We start from the raw sequence: 19,791 nt of genomic DNA on the forward strand, positions 1-19,791 counted from the left end.
AACATTGAACACTGATCTCTCCACACACAAGTACACATGAGCACACACATACACACACACACAATACACATGCTGCATTCGCTCACACACAAACGGTCACTTTAAACTGAATGGAAAGGACACTTTCAAGTCAAGTCAAGTCAAGAGTTTTAATTGTCACGGCATACAGGTATACAATGAAATGCGGCTGGTCTTGCCCGCGACGATGTGCAATACAGTGGTACAACATATAATAGAATCCAATAAAAATACAGTGGTACAACATATAGTAGAATCCAATAAAAAACAACAGTGCAATAAACAGGTACATGGTGTGCCATCTTGGTATCTGTACATAGTATTTACAGAGCATATAGGACATGCTAGGTAGCTTTAGTAGTGCAATACACTGTTCCTGATGTTATACTAATTTAAGTGGCCTTTCCTCTGGCCATAAGTGTGCGTGTGTGCGGCATGAGTGTTAAAGTGGCTGCTAGTGTGTGAGCGTGCTCAGCGTGCGTGTCGTGTATGTGCTAGTGTGTGCTTGTGTGTGGATAGTTCAGTTTCTGTGTCTCTCAATGTTCATTGTTCAAGGCTCTGATGGCCTGGGGGAAGAAGCTTAGCCTAAGCCTCTCCGTCCTAGTAGCTGGGGTTCGCAGGCGTCTGCCTGACCTCAGCAGCTGGAACAGGCTGTTATTGGGGTGGTGGGGGTCTTTCATTATCCTGCAGGCTCTGGATTTGCACCTCTTGTTGTATAGAGCCTGCAGGGGAGGTAGCGCAATACCCGTGGTACGCTCGGCTGAGCGCACCACTCTCTGTAGGGCCTTCTTGTCCTGTGCCGTGCTGTTCCCATACCAGGCAGTGATGTTTCCGGTCAAGATGCTCTCTACAGCTCCTGAGTAGAAGGACTGGAGTATCTTCCCCGATACTCTGAACTTCCTTAACTGTCTCAGGTGGTAGAGGCGCTGCTTCGCTTTCTTTACTACTGTGTCTATGTGTGTTGACCATGTCAGATCCTCTGAGATGTGGACCCCCAGGTACTTGAAGCTGCTCACCCTGTCCACGGTAGCCCCGTTAATCATCAGTGGTGTGTGTGTCTCCTGCTGTCCTCTCCTATAATCCACGATCAGCTCCTTGGTTTTACCAATGTTCAGGAGCAGGCTGTTGTCCTGGCACCAACGTTCCAGTACCTCAACCTCCTCTCTGTAGGCCTTCTCGTCGTTGTCCGAGATCAGCCCCACCACCACTGTGTCGTCTGCGAACTTCACTATGGAGTTGGAGCTGAACTTGGCCACACAATCGTGTGTGTAGAGTGAGTACAGCAGGGGGCTTAGAACACAGCCCTGGGGGGACCCGATGCCGATGCTCAGGGTGATGGTGTTGGAGGTCTGACCCCCCACCCTGACCGCCTGGGGTCTTTCACTCAGAAAGTCCAGTACCCAGGCGCTCAGGGCGGAGCTCAGACCTAGCTCGATCAGCTTGTCCACCAGTCTGGTGGGGACTATGGTGTTGAACGCTGAGCTGTAGTCAATGAACAACAGTCTCACATAGCCCCCCTTCTGACGGTCAAGGTGGGAGAGAGTTAAAGGAACGAGGAAAATAAAGGTCACTTTAAGGAAAGAACTGATGTGGTTCTTGTATAGTTTAGAAATAGCAAGTATAGCATAAGGATAGAGTAAAACTGTATATTGTATAGTAGTGTACATAGGACCCAGTGCCTTAATCCGTAGCTAACATTGCATCTCAGGACTTTAGCATGTCTATTTTATCATGCCTATTTTATGTCTATTTTATTTCCTGTTTATTATGTCTATTTTATTATTTAGTATTAATGCACAATCAAAGCGGGCATGGACACCTGCATTTCACTGTATGCCCTAGTATGTATGTGACAAATAAACCTCTTGAATCTTGAATTAAATGCTCCCAAGCACTGGAATACACAAACAACATGTAGAATGTATATCTTTACTTTTGATACATAAGTACATCCAATACCAAATACTCATACTGGAGGAAATTTAATTTGACCAGAGTACTATTTTATCTATTCAGCAGGGATACTAATGATTTTTGGACCCCTAGCCCTATTGCTTATATTACCAGTGATGATGCAGAGTCCTTTATCAGCACACTCCATGTTCTTCCTCATACTAGCTCTGGAAAGTTAGCCACAAACCCCATTGACTTTGCATTAAGATTAAGATTAAGATTTGTTTATTAAGGACAATGCAAATTAATGAACATCATTTACATTAATTGGTTTGTGGCTAACTATCCGGAGCTAGTATGAGGCTTGAGGAACACCGTGGGCTGTGCTGAGAGAGGACTCTCATTACTATCCCTTTAAGTGAAGGAACTGTGTACTTCTTACACCACTGCATATACAGTAAGTTAACTCATAGGTGCTGTTGTAGCCTTAAAATGAACCAATAACAATTAAATGAAAATGGAGAATTAAATGATTAACAGGAGAAAGAAGATCTGTAAAAATATATATATAAACGTCTTACGTTTGTAACTATGTTGCTTGTTCAGGTCATTCATCAACCAGGGTGTTTACCAGCAGTACAGGAATCCTATCATCATCCACGTGCATTGATCACAAAGATACCAACACTGTAGGACTTTGCTCCAAAGCTGCATCTGTTCCCATTGCATTTAGCGAGCATCATAATGATGATAAAGCCAGAGTTCCAAAGGCTGGGCCTAAAATAGTGTTTAAAGGATCATGCTAGGGATTTCACTGTGACTCGTCTGTGGATGATGTTACAATTTGGTTGGTCTGGTGTGAGTGAAGAGGGGGTGCTACACTTGATGTATTTATGAAACTGTTGCTTTCGGTTATTGATAAGTATAGCACCTGTCAGGAAACTGAGCCCTGTGGATTGATGAGGAGTTGAAAGTACAACACATGGTTGAAACAGATGAAAGTGAAAAGATGTGGCAAGTAAGTGCAGCCGCACATCTGAATGGCAGCAGACATGTTGTAAAAGAAGGAACTGATTGATTGATTGAAAACTTTATTAACAGATTGCAGAATGGGTACAATAGTACAACTAGTGACAAAAACGGAAATAAAATAAAAAATAAATTGTATTATGATAAATAATATAAAGCATGATGGAGTACCTTAAATTATGTCACAGGCAGAAAGAGTAACCCAACTGCAATGAGGCATGTAGATTCTCTTGCAAAGATGGGGAGGAATATATCTGTTATAAAGAGGTGCTCTGCCTTTCTAACACCACACTACAGGACCTGTAGACACTAGTTTTCTTTCTTTTTTAAATCTATTTCTCAATTGCTGTACCACCTCACCATGTCCCCTCCTCACCCCCCCCCCCCCTCTCGTCTTTTTCTGTTTGACATTTATTTTGTGCATGTGATTTGATTTCGACTGTTCTTTTAATGCTGTCTGTGTATACTGACAGTTTGAAATAAAGATTTATAAATATATTATAATGAAATAAGTGGGGACATAACACCAATTGGCCAGTAGAGGGCGACGTTAGACACGTCATACGGCATGTCGAAAATACAATTCGAGATACGGCATCATCCCAGTGGTGCTAGTTGCTTTTAGTTGTTGTCAATAAGCTGTCTGACTCTCGCAAAGTTTAAATGAGTTGATTGTTCAGGAATAATATCGGTTTCACTTCGGTGAGGTTTTTCCACAACTTCATCTTAGGTCAAAGCAAAAAATAGCATTTATTTGGTGACACACGACGAACTGTTGTAGTGAGAGCAGGAGAAACGACATTAGCTAGCAGCACAGCGCCGGGCTCGTCCAGTAATCCTGCCCCAGAGAAGCGATGCTGGTGACCGTGTTCTGCGCACCGAGGGAGCGGCCAGAAACCACTTTCGCCCTCGATGTGTCTCCAGAGCTCGAACTCAGAGACTTTGTAGCACTTTGTGAAGTAGAATCGGGAATCCCAGCCGGGGAGATTGAGGTAAGGCTTATAGCATAGATCTGCTGGCTAGCTGTAGTGAGAGCTAGCAGGAGGCTAACGTGACTGTAGCCAGCAGCACGGATCAGACAGAGAGGCTGTTTTGACATCTCGGGGTGTTGTTGCGAAATTGCACGCATCAACAACAACAACAGTCATAGCTAATAATACCCAACGCCACTAACGTTGGCTGCTATCTAGTTATTATGGGCCTACTGTTAGACATTGTATCACAAACAGTACTGTATTTGCATATGGTATGTCATAAATGTATAGATGTAGCAGTACTGTCTATTATGTTATGATGAATTGAAAATGGGGGACCCTGATGTAAACAAGACGAAAGTATTTCTCTGGTCTTCATATTGAGCTGTACTGTATTGTACCCATTCTGCAATCTGTTAATAACGTTTTCAATCAATCAATCAAAGCCCGAGCTTGAGAACTATGGTTAATTATCTCACCTAACTGTTATTAACGTTACGTCTTCCGCAGTAGATTCAGTTGTCAACTTGTCATGTCAGCTCCCTAGATTTATGCGGCTGGTTGCTTGCTAAATACAAGAGTTGTAGATCAGCATATAGCATTATCTAACTTCAAGCTAATCAAATTACTTGAATTTGGGTAATCTAATAATGGGACAGGCACATCGAACATGTACTTTTTTTGTTTCCCACCCCAGGTCTCATATGTAGATCAGCTCTTGAAAGACCCGACCCGTGCCATGGGGACCTATGGGCTGAAGGATGGGGACGTGGTGGTTCTCCGACAGGCAGACAGAAGACCACCACAAACTCAATCAGCATTCCCTGGTAAAAATAGACTGTTTTTTTTTTTTATTTTAAATCTGTTGTCAACTTAGAGCTGAACGGAGAAGTGTACTAATGTGACCTCTGGTAGGGAGGGTAGGGATGTACTGATACTGTACTCTGTAGGGATGCACTGATACTGTACTCTGTATGGATGCACTGATACTGTACTCTGTAGGGATGCACTGATACTGTACTCTGTAGGGATGCACTGATATTGTACTCTGTAGGGATGCACTGATACAGGTGGTATTGGATTTGGATATATTATAGAGATCAAAGCAAAGGGATTAGATTTGCTGCATTTCTAACACATAGAAGCATGTTAGATCTCTCTAATGGAGGCAAATGTATTATTATTATTATAATAATAATAATAATAATAATAATAATAATAATAATAATAATAATAATAATAATAATAATAATAATAATAATAATAATAATAAGTATTATTATTATTATCTCTTAGCATATTTGTCCAATGGCCCACAAACTGGTGGTGGAAGTCTATACTGGACTGGTCAGGAAAAGTGATTGATTGGATCGATACTCATCAACGATACTGAACGTTTAGTACTCTGAATGAGTGATATCGGTGCCTCCCTTAGTGCTCTGGGATGATTATTGGATAATGATGAACACTTTCCGCTCTCTTCCTCCCCTGCTCCTGTAGGTTTGCCCCGTATTGACTTTAGTTCCATCGCGGTCCCCGGCACGTCTTCATCGACCAGCCAACGACCCGCTACGAGGCCTCAGCCGTCGCAGGCCCCACAGCCCCAGGTCGAGCAGCAGCGCTCTCCGCCGCCGCCAGCGCCTCTCACCCTCCGCGGCTCGGGCGCCGCTTCCACTTCCGGCTCGGGCTCGGGCTCTGGCTCCTCCCCGCAGGGCATGGACGACCCCGCCTTGCTCCAGCAGATGCTGTTGGCCAATCCACATGAGCTGTCGCTCCTCAAGGAGCGCAACCCGCCACTGGCTGAGGCCCTGCTGAGTGGCGACCTAGGTGAAGAAAATATAATTGGACATATGATATCATACAGAATACAGATATATGGTTGGTGTAGACTTGGGAAGTAGTCCGTTCTGAGGCCGTGTCTTTGACTGTTTCCCACAGAGCGCTTCACCAAAGTGCTGCTGGAGCAGCAGCAGGATCGAGCCCGCAGGGAGCAGGAGAGGATCCGGTTACTGACCGCTGATCCCTTTGACTTGGATGCTCAGGCCAAGATTGAGGAGGACATTAGGTGAAGCGCTCTTAACACTTGTCGGTAGACTAAGTTAATCTCAAATCTGTTTCTATAATAGTAGTACGGCTCGGTTTCACATTTGTGAAGAGGAACAAGTCTCCTCAAACACCAGAGAGACGAGCCTCTAGTGATGATGTCATCCAGAGACTAATGCTGGAGCCGCTCCTGTAGACGGTGACTCCTGGGCCACCATGACCGTATCCATGGTGATTCTACTGGAACATGGGTACATTTTCGGATTCATAGCTGTAAGCCCTGCATTTAAATACATCTTACTTGGGTGTAATAGCTCAAACAAAAAATATTTGGACCCTCAAAGTTGGTTTCAGTGTCAATGGGCCAACTCCAAAAAAGTGTAGCTTGATGACATCACAAATTCAAGTTCTGATTTCCAGCTTAGGGAGACCGTTGTCCCTGTGTTTATAGATATTGATTTAACTGTCCCAAGAGAATTGGAATAGCACAATGTGAATTCCTTTTTTGGGTGGATTCTCTCTTTAACAACATGGTACTACTCATTGCCCAGTTGCAGTACTGACTGCATGAATGGACATAATGTATGTCACTTTTTCATTTCTCCATTGTTCAAAACGTTTTTTTTAAATATCTGACCAGATTTATGATTCATTAATGTAAATTCCTCTGCCCCACTCATTGGCACCGCCTTAGAACGCTTGACACAATCAGATTCCTGTGTAATTTTCTCTGCTGAATAACCTAGATGGCAGTGATTAAAATATCCTTATATTTCTTAACTAGTCTAAGGCGGCATAGCCAGTTTGATTACCCTCACCAGTGTGACAGCGTGCCACATCATTGATTACCCTCACCAGTGCCACATCATTGATTACCTCACCATTGCCACATCATTGATTACCCTCACCAGTATGTGATTACCCTCACCAGTATGTGATTGCCCTCACCAGGGCCACATCATTGATTACCCTCACCAGTATGTGATTACCCTCACCAGGGCCACATCATTGATTACCCTCACCAGTATGTGATTACCCTCACCAGGGCCACATCATTGATTACCCTCACCAGTATGTGATTACCCTCACCAGTATGTGATTACCCTCACCAGTATGTGATTACCCTCACCATTGCCACATCATTGATTACCCTCACCAGTGCCACATCATTGATTACCCTCACCAGTATGTGATTACCCTCACCAGTATGTGATTACCCTCACCAGGGCCACATCATTGATTATCCTCATCAGTGTGTAATGCCACATCATGGTAGTGAATAAGAGTGTTTTGTTAGAGGAGATACTTTTGTTTTGTTTCACTTTCAAGTTGAAATGTAATATTGGGCAACCGGGTGGTTTCCCACTGTGAGGCAACATGAGTCAGAGACGTGCTCCTTGACGAGAACCTTGTCTGTGTCTATTTCAGGCAGCACAACGTAGAAGAAAACATGACCATTGCAATGGAGGAGGCCCCCGAGAGCTTTGGGCAGGTGGTGATGCTCTACATCAACTGCATAGTTAACGGCTGTCCTGTGAAAGCGTTTGTTGACTCGGGTAATGAAATAGTTAACAGTCCTGTTCTTCGCCGCATCGACTTTTCTCCTCAGGAAACAGTGAAGCTGGTGTTTGTGTCGTGTTGCTCCGTGGGCCTTCTGCCTGAATATCAGTGTATGGATGTTTCAAGAGATTCATTATTTTATTTGTCACATACACACACACACGCAAGACATGCAGTGAAATGTAGGTGGCCATGCCCACCTTGATTGTGCAAGAATACAAATAAATAAAGTAATAAGAATAAAATACAATGTTAAACATAAAAGGTAATAATATACAAATTATACAGTGGGTTCGGATTATTGCAAAAAGTAGTTTTTTTAAAGTGACCTTTTTGTAGTGTATTATGTACAGTATGTAGGGTGTGTGTTCACTGTTCATGTGTGCTTGTATATGGATAAATCAGTATTAAGTGTTCTGATGGCCTGGGGGAAGAAGCTGGATGTTATTGGCCAATATTGCTTACAGATATAATGCTATTTTCATATATTCAGACACTATAGTGATTGATTGATTGACATCATTGCAACATCACCTAAGGTTAATTTCACATTTACACTATACCTTAAGGGGGGAAACATTTTACACAAACCCACTATACAGCTGAGAGGGCTTCTATTTTATAGGTGTGCCTGCTTTGTGTGAAGCTCCTTGCTTTTGATCACAGACAATAAGTCAATATTGACAAAACCACTTGGTTTTGTTCACTGGTTTGTCACCAGGTTGTCATTCATCCATGCTGATCTTTGTGACTTCCCACATTCAATGAGCTCATCACACATGCAGTGTTTCCCGTACATAGAGTTATGTGTGGCGATATCGCACAGGCCAAATGCATTTCCCAAACTGAAGCATTAACGGATTGATTTTGTCTCGTCTTGCGCACACAGTCCTCTCCACTGCCGGCTGTAATATTTATTGTGTATCTTGTCCCTGCTTGAACCAGTGTGGAAACGCTGACTAGCGGCATTGTGAACATTTTCAAACGTCATCATTTCTTCCGAAACCATTGGAGCTCTCTCACAGAGTAGAAGGAATATCTTTACCTTATATCGTTGATCTGTCATGTCGGTCTTCCACATCGATCTGTACTGTCTGTGAGCCATGTGTCCTCATTAGTTCCCTCTCCACTGTTCTCTTCTGGTGGCTCCTCTTACACCCCCCCCCCCCAGGTGCCCAGATGACGATAATGAGCCAGGCGTGTGCCGAGCGCTGTAACATCATGCGTCTAGTGGACCGCCGCTGGGCCGGCATCGCCAAGGGTGTCGGCACCCAGAAAATCATCGGCAGAGTTCATTTGGGTGGGTGTCTGGTTCTTCAAGTTATCTCGCACACACCGAACGACACGAGACACGGCCAGATGCTGGGGGGGGGGGGGGGGGGGCGTTAACCACCTCTCGGTTCTACTTGATGTGTCGGTGCACCTGAAAGGGTTTTGCTTTGTGTTCGACTGATCCAGCCCAGGTACAGATAGAGGGGGACTTCCTGCCTTGTTCCTTCTCCATCCTGGAGGACCAGCCGATGGACATGCTTCTAGGACTAGACATGCTGAAGAGACATCAGGTATGAGGACCCTGTTTCATTCCAACCCGGCGTGCATTAACACATCCACCGCCAAAATCGCTGTTCAGCGTGTTTGCCGGCCATGCGAATTCTGCCAAACCACGCTGTACAGCGATATTGAGATCATATTTCATTTTTTCGCCATGGCATTCATAATTCCGCCACCCAGCCTCTGGTGATACAGTGGGACCCTGCACAATAGTGCAACGCCTCAATACCGCCGCCTGGTGGATGATCGGGCGAGTTACAACCGGAAGTGACCATCGGTGCATCTGGGAAATCCATCCGGCAATCACATATCGTTGCGGGACTACAGACAAACACTGGCGTGCATATGGATCGCTGCCATAACTCAATAATCAATATGATTTGGGCATTTATTGCGCCATACAAACCGGAAATGGATCTAGTAGATCGACGTCAAATAAGTGGGATCTTTTTCCTCCAGTCTCATCGGCGAACGGTAAGAGGACAGTAACGTTACTTTCAGCTTGATTGTTTATTCTTTTCACTGCAAACCGATCTGATCAATATATCACCCATACTACATAGAGCATTTACTGACGATCACGGAATTATAAACGACCCCCCCCCGTTCATCCGCGCATGATGAGTCATAACGTATACGATCATGTACAGTTGAATTTTTTAATATAGTGCGTATCGGCAATAAACAGCAGTTGATAATCTATATATGCGTTTATGCCTATAACTCACATTCTATGAATTACTGCAGAAAACGATAAAAACATACTTATATTCTAGAAGGTATTTTTGGAAGAATCTATGAATGAAAAAGTATAACGTTCCTACATCCTGAACGATAGATAATCGATGTTGAATGGGCCATAGTAATGTCAATTTAGCAATACAATTTAAAAAGTTATAGCCCTGCAAAGAAGGTGAACATCTCCATAGGCTTAGAGTGGTGGCAGAGAGGGGCATGAGAGGGGCAAACTGCAGGTGAAACTGAAATGTGTGGTTTGGTTCTCTGGTGATCACATGACCAACCTCAGCTAGAGTCTTTGGGGCAATCGGGACCTTTATTTCTTTATTTCTTTATTTCAGATCCCCATTAGTCACTGCCTCAGCAGCGATTATTCTTCCTGGGGTCTGGATACAAACATACCGGTATACAAATCAAACAAGAATAATCAATAAAACAACATAAAAACAAAACAAATATCATGTCATGGTTTTGGTCAAATTATCCTCTATTTAGTGTAAATCAGTGTTGTTGGTTCAAGTTGATCTGACACAATTATAGCTAAGAATTATGGACAGGGGTGCTCCAGTAGCACACCATGTACCGCGCTGCGTCGCGGAATACCGTGCTGCGTCACGGACCTGGTTGACTCCGAGTTCGATTCCCGGACTCACCGTCATTTGCCGAATGTCTTCCCCTGCTCTCTCTCCCGTTTCACCCTACATCTGTCGGTCATACTTGACGCTAAAAAATGAAGTAAAAAAAAAAAAAAAAAAAAAATTATGGACAATGTTATATGATTGCCCCAATGACTCCCATTAATGTAGCATTTAGCGTAGGCTAAATGTAGCTGATGTTTGTGTAGCAATTACTGGAGAACCACAATACCTGTTTGATTACTGGAGAACCACAATACCTGTTAGATTACTGGAGAACCACAATACCTGTTCGATTACTGGAGAACCACAATACCTGTTCCAGTTTCACCTGGTGCTTGGACTACTCTCAATCAAATGAACCATCTGAACATCACATGAAACAATACAGGAATTACCCTTTAACCCAGTGTTTCTCAAAGTGGGGTGCGCGCAGAGGCATGACAGGGGGGGCCTTGAGATTTATTAAAAAAAAAAATTGTATTACAGAAAATTATCACTAAAGTGCTATCTGTTGCAGCTGCACTGTTCTCCATGAAAATACCATTTCTCAAAACCTGAAAATCATTATTTAATAAAACACAGAAAAGAATCGCCAAGTTACTCTGGATAAAAAAAAACTTTACAGACAACATTGAGACAAAGCTTCCTGACACATCTCCATCCAAACTCTTGGAAGAACTCTTTGAAATCTCATCTGATACCACCTAGAGAGCTAGTTTCAGAGTGTGGTGCTGAGTACCAAGTATCTCATCTCATGGCCCACCAAGTATCTCATGATGCAGCAGTTAAGGTGTTGATACCATTCAGCACCACATATCTGTGTGAAGCTGGCTTTTCATCCATGACAGCTCTGAAAACAAAATATAGGGCCAATTTGAAAGGTCACGATATTGGTGTTATTTCAATAAATTTAAACATGGCCCATTTCATGACTATTTTGTTGGGGCGAGGGGGGGGGCCCAAAATATTTTGGTCCGCCAAAGGGGGGCCTGACAGAAAAAGTTTGAGAAGCACTGCTTTAACCTCATTATAGGTCTGAGATGTTCACCTCATTATAGTCCTGAGATGTTCTCATTATAGGCTTGAGATGTTCTCATTATAGTCCTGAGATGTTCTCATTATAGACCTGAGATGTTCTCATTATAGGCCTGAGATGTTGTCATTATAGACCTGAGATGTTGTCATTATAGACCTGAGATGTTGTCATTATAGACCTGAGATGTTCTCATTATAGACCTGAGATGTTCCCCATTATAGGCCTGAGATGTTGTCATTATAGACCTGAGATGTTCTCATTATAGACCTGTGATGTTCCCATTATAGACCTGAGATGTTCTCATTATAGGCCTGAGATGTTGTCATTATAGACCTGAGATGTTCCCCATTATAGGCCTGAGATGTTGTCATTATAGGCCTGAGATGTTGTCATTATAGACCTGAGATGTTCCCATTATAGACCTGAGATGTTGTCATTATACGACTGAAATGTTCTCACTATAGACCTGAAATGTTCTCATTATAGACCTGAGATGTTGTCATTATAGACCTGAGATGTTGTCATTATAGACCTGAGATGTTCTCATTATAGGTCTGAGATGTTGTCATTATAGACCTGAGATGTTGTCATTATAGACCTGAGATGTTCTCATTATAGACCTGAGATGTTCCCCATTATAGGCCTGAGATGTTGTCATTATAGACCTGAGATGTTCTCATTATAGACCTGTGATGTTCCCATTATAGACCTGAGATGTTCTCATTATAGGCCTGAGATGTCATTATAGACCTGAGATGTTCCCCATTATAGGCCTGAGATGTTGTCATTATAGACCTGAGATGTTCCCATTATAGACCTGAGATGTTGTCATTATACGACTGAAATGTTCTCATTATAGACCTGAAATGTTCTCATTATAGACCTAAGATGTTCCCATTATAGACCTAAGATGTTCCCATTATAGGCTTGAGATGTTCTCATTATAGGCTTGAGATGTTCTCATTATAGGACTGAGATGTTCTCATTATAGGCGTGAAATTTTCTCATTATGGGACTGAGATGTTCTCACATCGGTGGTGTAGTGGTTAACACTGTCGCCTCACAGCAAGAAGGTCCAGGGTTCAATTCCCGCTTGGGGACCAGGTTTCCATGATGCCAGGTACCCAGGTGGGGTATCTCCCGGGCCTTTCTGTGTGGAGTTTGCATGTTCTCCCCGTGCTCGCAAGGGTTTCCCCCCGATAAGATAAACCCAATGGAAAAACATGCACAACAACAGATCGCTAACGCTGTGACGTCCTTGACGAAGACGGGCAGGAGCACTTGGTTTGGTCCCCGGGCGCGGCCGACGCCTGTCTGCACCCGGCTGCCCTTGGGGGGAAGGACGACAGGATGGGTTAATCGCAGAGACTAATCGCATCGGCGATCCTACAAATTCAATGCATGCGTGTGTGTTCCGGTGTGTGCTAACCACTAAACATTGAGGATAATTACATGCCAATTAACACTATGGTCGCCAAAAACGCTGTACCACGTTATTCCCCGCCATGCTCATTCTGCCAAAGACGCCGTACCACGTCTTTGATATCAATATTTCAAAAATCTGTGATCGAAATCATATTTCTCCCCCGGAGACTTGAGATCTACTGTTGATCCCCTCTCAACTCTCCAACGGTTCAAGAGCGCCATCTGGTGGCCGATCGGCGGATCGCCCAGAGCGGAAACAGGAAATGGAAGCTGGTGCTCATTCCAATTCGGTCCGATCACTCGGTAATAGTCCCAGGACTCGAGCTAGACACAACGGATAGCAATCCGTTACCAATAACTCGATAAACAACATGATTTGGACGTATATACTATTATACAACCTGGAAATGGATCGCATATTTCTACATCCCATAATAGGAATATTTCTGTTCCACGCTCATCGCCCAACGCTATGAGGAAGCTACGGTAAGATTCAGCGTTATTTTTTAACGTGTTCGATACTAACTGCTCTAATGATCATATCACCCACACTAGATGAATCATCTAACGTTGGCCACGGAATTATAAACGACCCCCCCCCATCCGGTCAACATCAGATGATCAGTAGTAACTTCTAGAAGCACGTCCATTTGACATTTTTTATCTCGCGCAGATTCCTATCAAACTGTATTTGATCATCAATATAATGCATTTGGGGCTATAAATCACGTTCTGGAGAAAGCTGCAGAAAACGATAAAAACATACTTATACTTTAGACCGTATTTTAGTATGAATATGTGAATGAAAAAGTATAACGTTGCTACACCCTGAACAATAGATACTTGACGTTGAATGGGCCATAGTAATGTCAATTTAGCAATACAATTTAAAAAGTTATAGCCCTGCAAAGAAGGTAAACATCCCCATAGACAAATAGAGCTGGCGGAGGATGGTATATTAAGAATATAAGCCTGGCGACCAAAGTGTTAAAGACCTCTGAACAGGTCCTGCATTATTATTATTATCTCTTTTCTGTGCTTTCTCTCTCTCTCTCTCTCTCTCACCCTCTCTCTCTCTCAGTGTTCCATCGATCTAAAGACGAGCGCGCTCCTCATCGCCACGACAGGCACCATAACCCGCTTCCTGCCCGAGGCGGAGCTGCCCGAGTGTGCCCGGCTGGCGTACGGGCCGGAGGGGCGTGAGGACGCCCCTGCAGACGAGATAGCCGACAGAGAACTAGCCGAGGCTCTTCAGAGATCTGTACAGGAAAGCGGTAAGAAGGAGTTTTACCCACGGAGAGAGAGAGAGGGGTGGGGGGTTTCTTGTGATTGTTCTCTAAGCTCTGCACATTTAGCCTGTTTTCCAGTGGACATTTCTTATTTTATTTTATTTCTTTAGCTCGACCAAAGAAAATTACATTTGCATGTTTCATTGTTTTCTTTAGCTTCTTACTCGGTACTCCTGTTTCTGCAGTCATTTGAATTTCTCAGTCCCATGATCACTTCATGTCATCACCTCAGCACCGTGTGTTACTGTAAGCGCTAGAATCACGTGAGGTCATGCAACTTGAGGCCTGCTCTCCGGCCATTTTATTTAATTTCAAACAGTCATTTTTTCTCGAAGAGATGTTGAGGTTTCCCTCATTGCCATCACTGTCGAGATTACAGGCATATCAAAACAGGTAAAAACACAAAATAAAGACAAAGAAAATATGTTTAGATCCTTAGACATTGAATACATGACAAAAACACAGATGAGGGGAAAAAGAAAGATCAAAATGAATTAGTTACAAACTGAAGCAGGGAGGTTTGTAATCATGTTTTTAAATTGTCCAGTATAATTATTGATTTTTATTTTTACATGAGTTGAAGATCATTCCCAGAAGCTGGGGCATTCAAACAAAAGGCTGAGTTTTGTTGAATATAAGGAAATATTATATAAGTTCTTTTAGGGAAGTTTGTAAATGCCTATAAATAACTGCATTATATTATTATTATCTCTGCATTGCTGCTACTCTGGTCAATGAAACTCGCTCACAATAGATTGTGAGTATGTGTCCACGCGAGGATATGTTTGGTGTAACATTACGTGATTAGGGATGGGTACCTTTCACATTTGAACCGATACCGGTACCGGTACCTGTGAATCGATACCGGTACCCAACGGTACCTTTTTTCGGTACTTTAGTCTCAAGAAATTTAATTTACCTACCTCAGTCGTAAAAAAAAAATCCAAACTTCAAATAACTACAATTTCGACAGTTTTCGGCTTGTCATTGCTCCGACTGCTTTGTTGTTGAATCAAGTCAAATCCTAGGTAAGCATATATTGTGCGTGTGAACGTTGACATGAAAAAAAAAAAGTGAAAAAAAAATACTCTGTAGTACCGACGTGTTTCGGTTCGGTACCTCAAAAGTACCGAATTCGGTACCCATCCCTATACGAGATTCCACTGAAGTCCCTTGGAGCCAAACCTTTATTTATTATTTAACCAGGCAGTTCAATTAAAAACAAATTCTTATTCACAATGACGGCCTGGCGTAGCTGGCTAGCTGACCTCTCTCCTTCAGATCACAGGTCGTAGGTCATAGTAGTTCTTTTGGCTGACACTTTTCACCACTCCGTGTGGGGAGGTTGACCGTGTGTGGCGCATGCTTTTGTGTGTGTGAGTGCTAACTCTCTGCGTCCCCTTTGCATGATGTGTGCGGTGTGTGACCTAACACGCTGAGCAGGACAGCACTGATGCATTTGGGGGAGACTGCTGGAGAGGGCCCGACCAACCAGGTACTGCAGAATCCACAAGAGAGAATCAACGCTAAGTCACCATCACCATTTCCTTTTTGTTTCCGCTTCAATATGTTGCCGCCATTCTCTGTTAATTGGTGCTTTTTGAAAGGATATGATAAGAGATTGTAAAAGAAGCAGACGAACGAGAGAGCGTATAGAGAAGATGTAGTTAAAGTTAAAGTGTACCTGATCGATGATTTGTCAAGATCTTCAGTGTTTCAATATCGTATTTCATTTCAGAAGCTGGCATGGACGATAAACGGCATGTTTTGCACCATAGTGGTCCATAGCAGGATTCAAACACGGCTCTCTAACTCTCGCGTGTATTTTCTCATCACAACAGACACTGCAGATCGACAAACTACCTCACCGAAATCCCCACCATTCCCATTCAACCAACAACTGTCCCCATCCTCCTCCCCCTCCACCTCCCAAGGCCTCTCTTCTGGCCGGCCCCAGAGTCTGGCCCTGGACCGCTCCACGTCTGCCCCGGGCGCCATGCGCCAGGCCCCAACACCGGGCCAGTGTCGGGGCCATCCTGGCTTCCAGGGCCTTCCTGGGCCTTCGTCCCAAGCAGAGGACACAACCCCCGTGGCCCCTCAGGTTCCCCCTCGCATTCTCCCTTCCCCCAACAGCTCCGCCTTGTCCCCCTCTCCCTTGTCGAAAGAACCGCCCGCATACACACCTGCTACGGAACGGGCCGTGATTGGCTCTCCGACCCAAGGAGATCCGCGGGGCGAGGCGCTGCCCGCCGCAGATATGGGTGACGAACCAGAGGGGTGTCCCTCAGCGGACAACCTGCCCGTCACGTACACACAGGCTACAGAGAAGGCTGCCGCAGGACATCCAGAGGGTAAGGTACCTAACGTGGATATGAGTGGCGAGGCGGAGGGGGCGGTGATCGGCCCTTTGCTCCCACACAGCAAGGAGCCGGTTCAGCCCATGGAGCAGGAGGACGACGACGGGACGACCGGCGCTCAGCACGCCCGTCAGAAGGATCCCGGCCTACAGAGCCAGGATCATCATCCGCTTCAGCACGCAGCCACCAACCCCTTGTCCCTTGACCTTGGCTCTTGTCCCGCTGACCACGCTCCGCCGGGGGACGCCATCGTGGAGCCCGAACCCTGCTCCGCGGAGATGGAGTCCCCCACTGAAGTCCAGAGCTCCGCGGTGTCGTCCGAAAGGGACCAGCCCGAGGGCGAGCGCTGCTCTCGGACCAACAGCATCCCCTCCCTGGCGGCGGCTCTGCTGGAGCTTCACGCCTTGCTGGTGTCCAACAGCCGCGCCCTGTCGCAGGACCGCAGCGCCTCCTGCTCCCCGCACCCCTTCAGGCAGGACGCTGACGGACTGGACGGCAACCCCGGCCCGGAGCCCACCGCGATGCCGGAGAACACCCCACCCGCTCCCTCTACTACTGCCATTACAGTCTGTGCACAACCCAGCGATGCCACAGCCAACCTCCCTGTTGTACTCGCCAAGGGACCATCTGAGTGCGTCCCCCCTGGTCCCTCTGGCCCAGAGCTGCGTCAGCAGGCAGAGGCCACGGAGGGACGGGAACCACAGCCGCAGTGCCCAGGTGTCTCCGCTCCCACGGAGGACCTGGAGTTCAGAGAGCCCCCCGAGGGGCAGCAGGGGAGAGGGATCGCGGACGGAAGAGCCTCTGGCACCGGCACCCCGGACACTCTGGGCCTTCGACCCCAAGCCCCCCTGCAGAGCCCTCTGTCACTGGCTGTGGGCTCCCCCGTGGAGGACTCTGGCATCTCGCTCCCCGCTCTCCCTCCTCTCGCTCAGGCTCCCCGGCCCACCGCATCGTCCCCGGCGCCTTCGCCCTCTGCTCCACACCCCTTTACGGAACAGTTTCCAGCCGAGCACGTTCGGAGGATCCAGGCGTCTGGCTTTTCCGCCAGGGAGGCGGCGGAGGCGCTGGAGCAGGCCCACGGCATCGTGGAGCTGGCCCTGTTGGCGCTCCTCGCCCGCAGTATCACTGTGCCCTCCTAGATCGCCCATCCCCCATTTCCCTCCCAGCCTGCCCCCCCCCTCCCAGTCTGCCCTTTCAGCATCTTGTCTCAGTTCTACTTACGTGCTACAGGGAAGCGCCATCTCTCGGTTTACAACAGACCACCACACGCTAACAAAAGAAAAACTAACCGTAAAGGAGAACTGGTATTATTTCCCTGGATTAAAGCAGAGGTGCGAGGTGTGTTTGCATGTAGATGTTGTGGGTGCCCATCTGTCTCATGGGATTTTGGAGATTCGGTTTGGTAGATTACCTTCTTTTATCTTTGTTTTTTTTGGCCCCTCATCCAGACCCCACGCCATATTGTGATTATTATTATTATTGTTATTATTGAACAACCCACCTATGATGTCATTTCCCAAGTGATAAGTTGCAGACCTTAGTAAAGGTGCTTATTCTTGTGTGTGTAGTGTACAGATTATGGAGAGTAATGATGATAAAGTTGGAACCTCCTAGGCTGTTCCTGGGTCCAATTCACCTATCTCAAACCCCGCCCTCTTTTCTCAATCCTCCAATCACAGCGGTTGCTTCCCTCGGCTCGGACAAACAAAGTTGTGAGTTGGAGGATCAGGGAATGAGGGCGGGGCTTGATACAGGTCTATTTGACTCACTGGCCATTTGTCTGCTGAGCTGCAGAGAATTCCACGTGAATGCGGACATTTGAGAATTAGTACTTTGCCAAAGTCAAGCAACCCGATACAGTAAAATGACTGTGTGGACACTGCTGAAGTATTTTGTGATTGGTGCTTTCGATCACGTGCTGACGACTTAACAAAACAGCCTTTTCTCCTAATAAGTGGAAAGGTTGCAGTTCTGTCTTAATAAGCCTGCGTAGAAGGCACGACGAGCAGAGCCTCAACAACCACTTTTTAATCTGTTTTATATCACCGCACCAAACATCTAGTGTGCTGGGAGAATGTGTTCTGAACTTCTGATACTTGATCGTTGGCATTTACATGATGTAATAATAGATGTTTTTATATATATATATATATATATATATATATATATATATATATATATATATATAAAAACATATATATATATATATATATATAAATCATCATCTCACATGTCTGGAGAGCTTTGATGCATAGGTTAGAGAGCTGTTGGTCGCTGCCGTTCAGATGACATCCTACCTTATTTTTTTTATGTTGTGTTACCAGTTCAGCTTCATCATACATGTCAATAACTTAATCACCCATATCTGTATTTGGCTATATCTGGTTAAAAAGATTGACCCTGCTGTCAACAATGATTTGTCATTAAATATTTTTTTTTCTTTTTATAAATGGCATCATCTGGGTCATAAACCAACAATATTCAGGCAGGTTGAATTATTTACTTTTATCTTGTATTCAATTTAAAATTGCAAATAAAGTGAAACAGTTCTTTGTATTCTGCGTGTGATTGGTATATTTCCTATGAATGAATGCTGACTTAATGTGTGATTAAAGCTATGTTTTGCCAATGTGTCATTTTGTTTGTACTATTCCTTTATCTTAAGAATATTTAAAATAGTCAACGCCAACATTATGGGAAATGCACTTTACAGTCTTCTCCAGAGTCGGACAAGAAGATGGATACCAATTTCCTGTGCGTTCAGTAGAAAGCTAGCTGGCTGCAAGCTAGTCTAATTTAGCACAAATCAATGGAAGCGGATTAGGCTAGGCTAGTGGTCCATATCCGCTTCCATTGATTTGTGCTGTGCTAGACTAGCTTGCAGCCGGATAGCTTTCTACTGAATGCATAGAGAGGAAATTGGTATCTGTCTTCTTGTGGGGAGAAGACGGTATGTGCATTTCCCATAATGTTGGTTGGTGTGTTTCTTTAACCCTTTCAGGTGTGCTATCACTTGTGGGATGGAATTGTTAACTGAACATTCAAGTGATGATCTAACATGGCCACTGGTAATTCAAATCAATGGAGTTCCTGAATGAGATTTCATACATGTTATTTCTATGGTCTTACTCTTAATTAAAGGAACATGCCAACATGATGGGAAGTGTGCTTACCTTCTCCAGAGTCTGGCGAGAAGATCGGAACTCCGGGAGAGTTGTTTCTGGCCAACAGCTAGGCTAG

At 44.8% G+C, this 19,791-nt stretch overlaps 1 protein-coding gene across 3 annotated transcripts; it reads left to right on the top strand.

Moving 5' to 3' along the window:
- Positions 1-3,547: 3,547 nt before the first annotated feature.
- ddi2 (DNA-damage inducible protein 2) lies at positions 3,548-18,695 on the top strand. 3 transcript variants are annotated; one of them, XM_084316986.1, is made up of 10 exons: positions 3,548-3,932; positions 4,612-4,741; positions 5,415-5,741; positions 5,853-5,979; positions 7,386-7,513; positions 8,689-8,817; positions 8,976-9,079; positions 13,987-14,179; positions 15,638-15,689; positions 16,036-16,172. In XM_084316986.1, the coding sequence occupies exons 1-9, from the start codon at positions 3,795-3,797 to the stop codon at positions 15,646-15,648; spliced, it is 1,287 nt and encodes a 428-aa protein (XP_084173112.1). In that variant the 5' UTR covers positions 3,548-3,794; the 3' UTR covers positions 15,649-15,689; positions 16,036-16,172. The 3 variants fall into 3 exon arrangements, with proteins under 3 accessions (XP_084173112.1, XP_084173113.1, XP_084173111.1); XM_084316987.1 differs by lacking the exon at positions 16,036-16,172 and adding an exon at positions 15,933-16,025; XM_084316985.1 differs by lacking the exons at positions 3,548-3,932; positions 4,612-4,741; positions 5,415-5,741; ... (2 more) ...; positions 8,689-8,817; positions 8,976-9,079 and having other exon boundaries at positions 14,042-14,179; positions 15,933-18,695.
- Positions 18,696-19,791: the final 1,096 nt, after the last annotated feature.

This window comes from Notolepis coatsorum, assembly GCF_963971535.1.
Source record: "Notolepis coatsorum genome assembly, chromosome: 6".
In the NCBI taxonomy this organism is placed as follows: Eukaryota; Metazoa; Chordata; class Actinopteri; order Aulopiformes; family Paralepididae; genus Notolepis; species Notolepis coatsorum.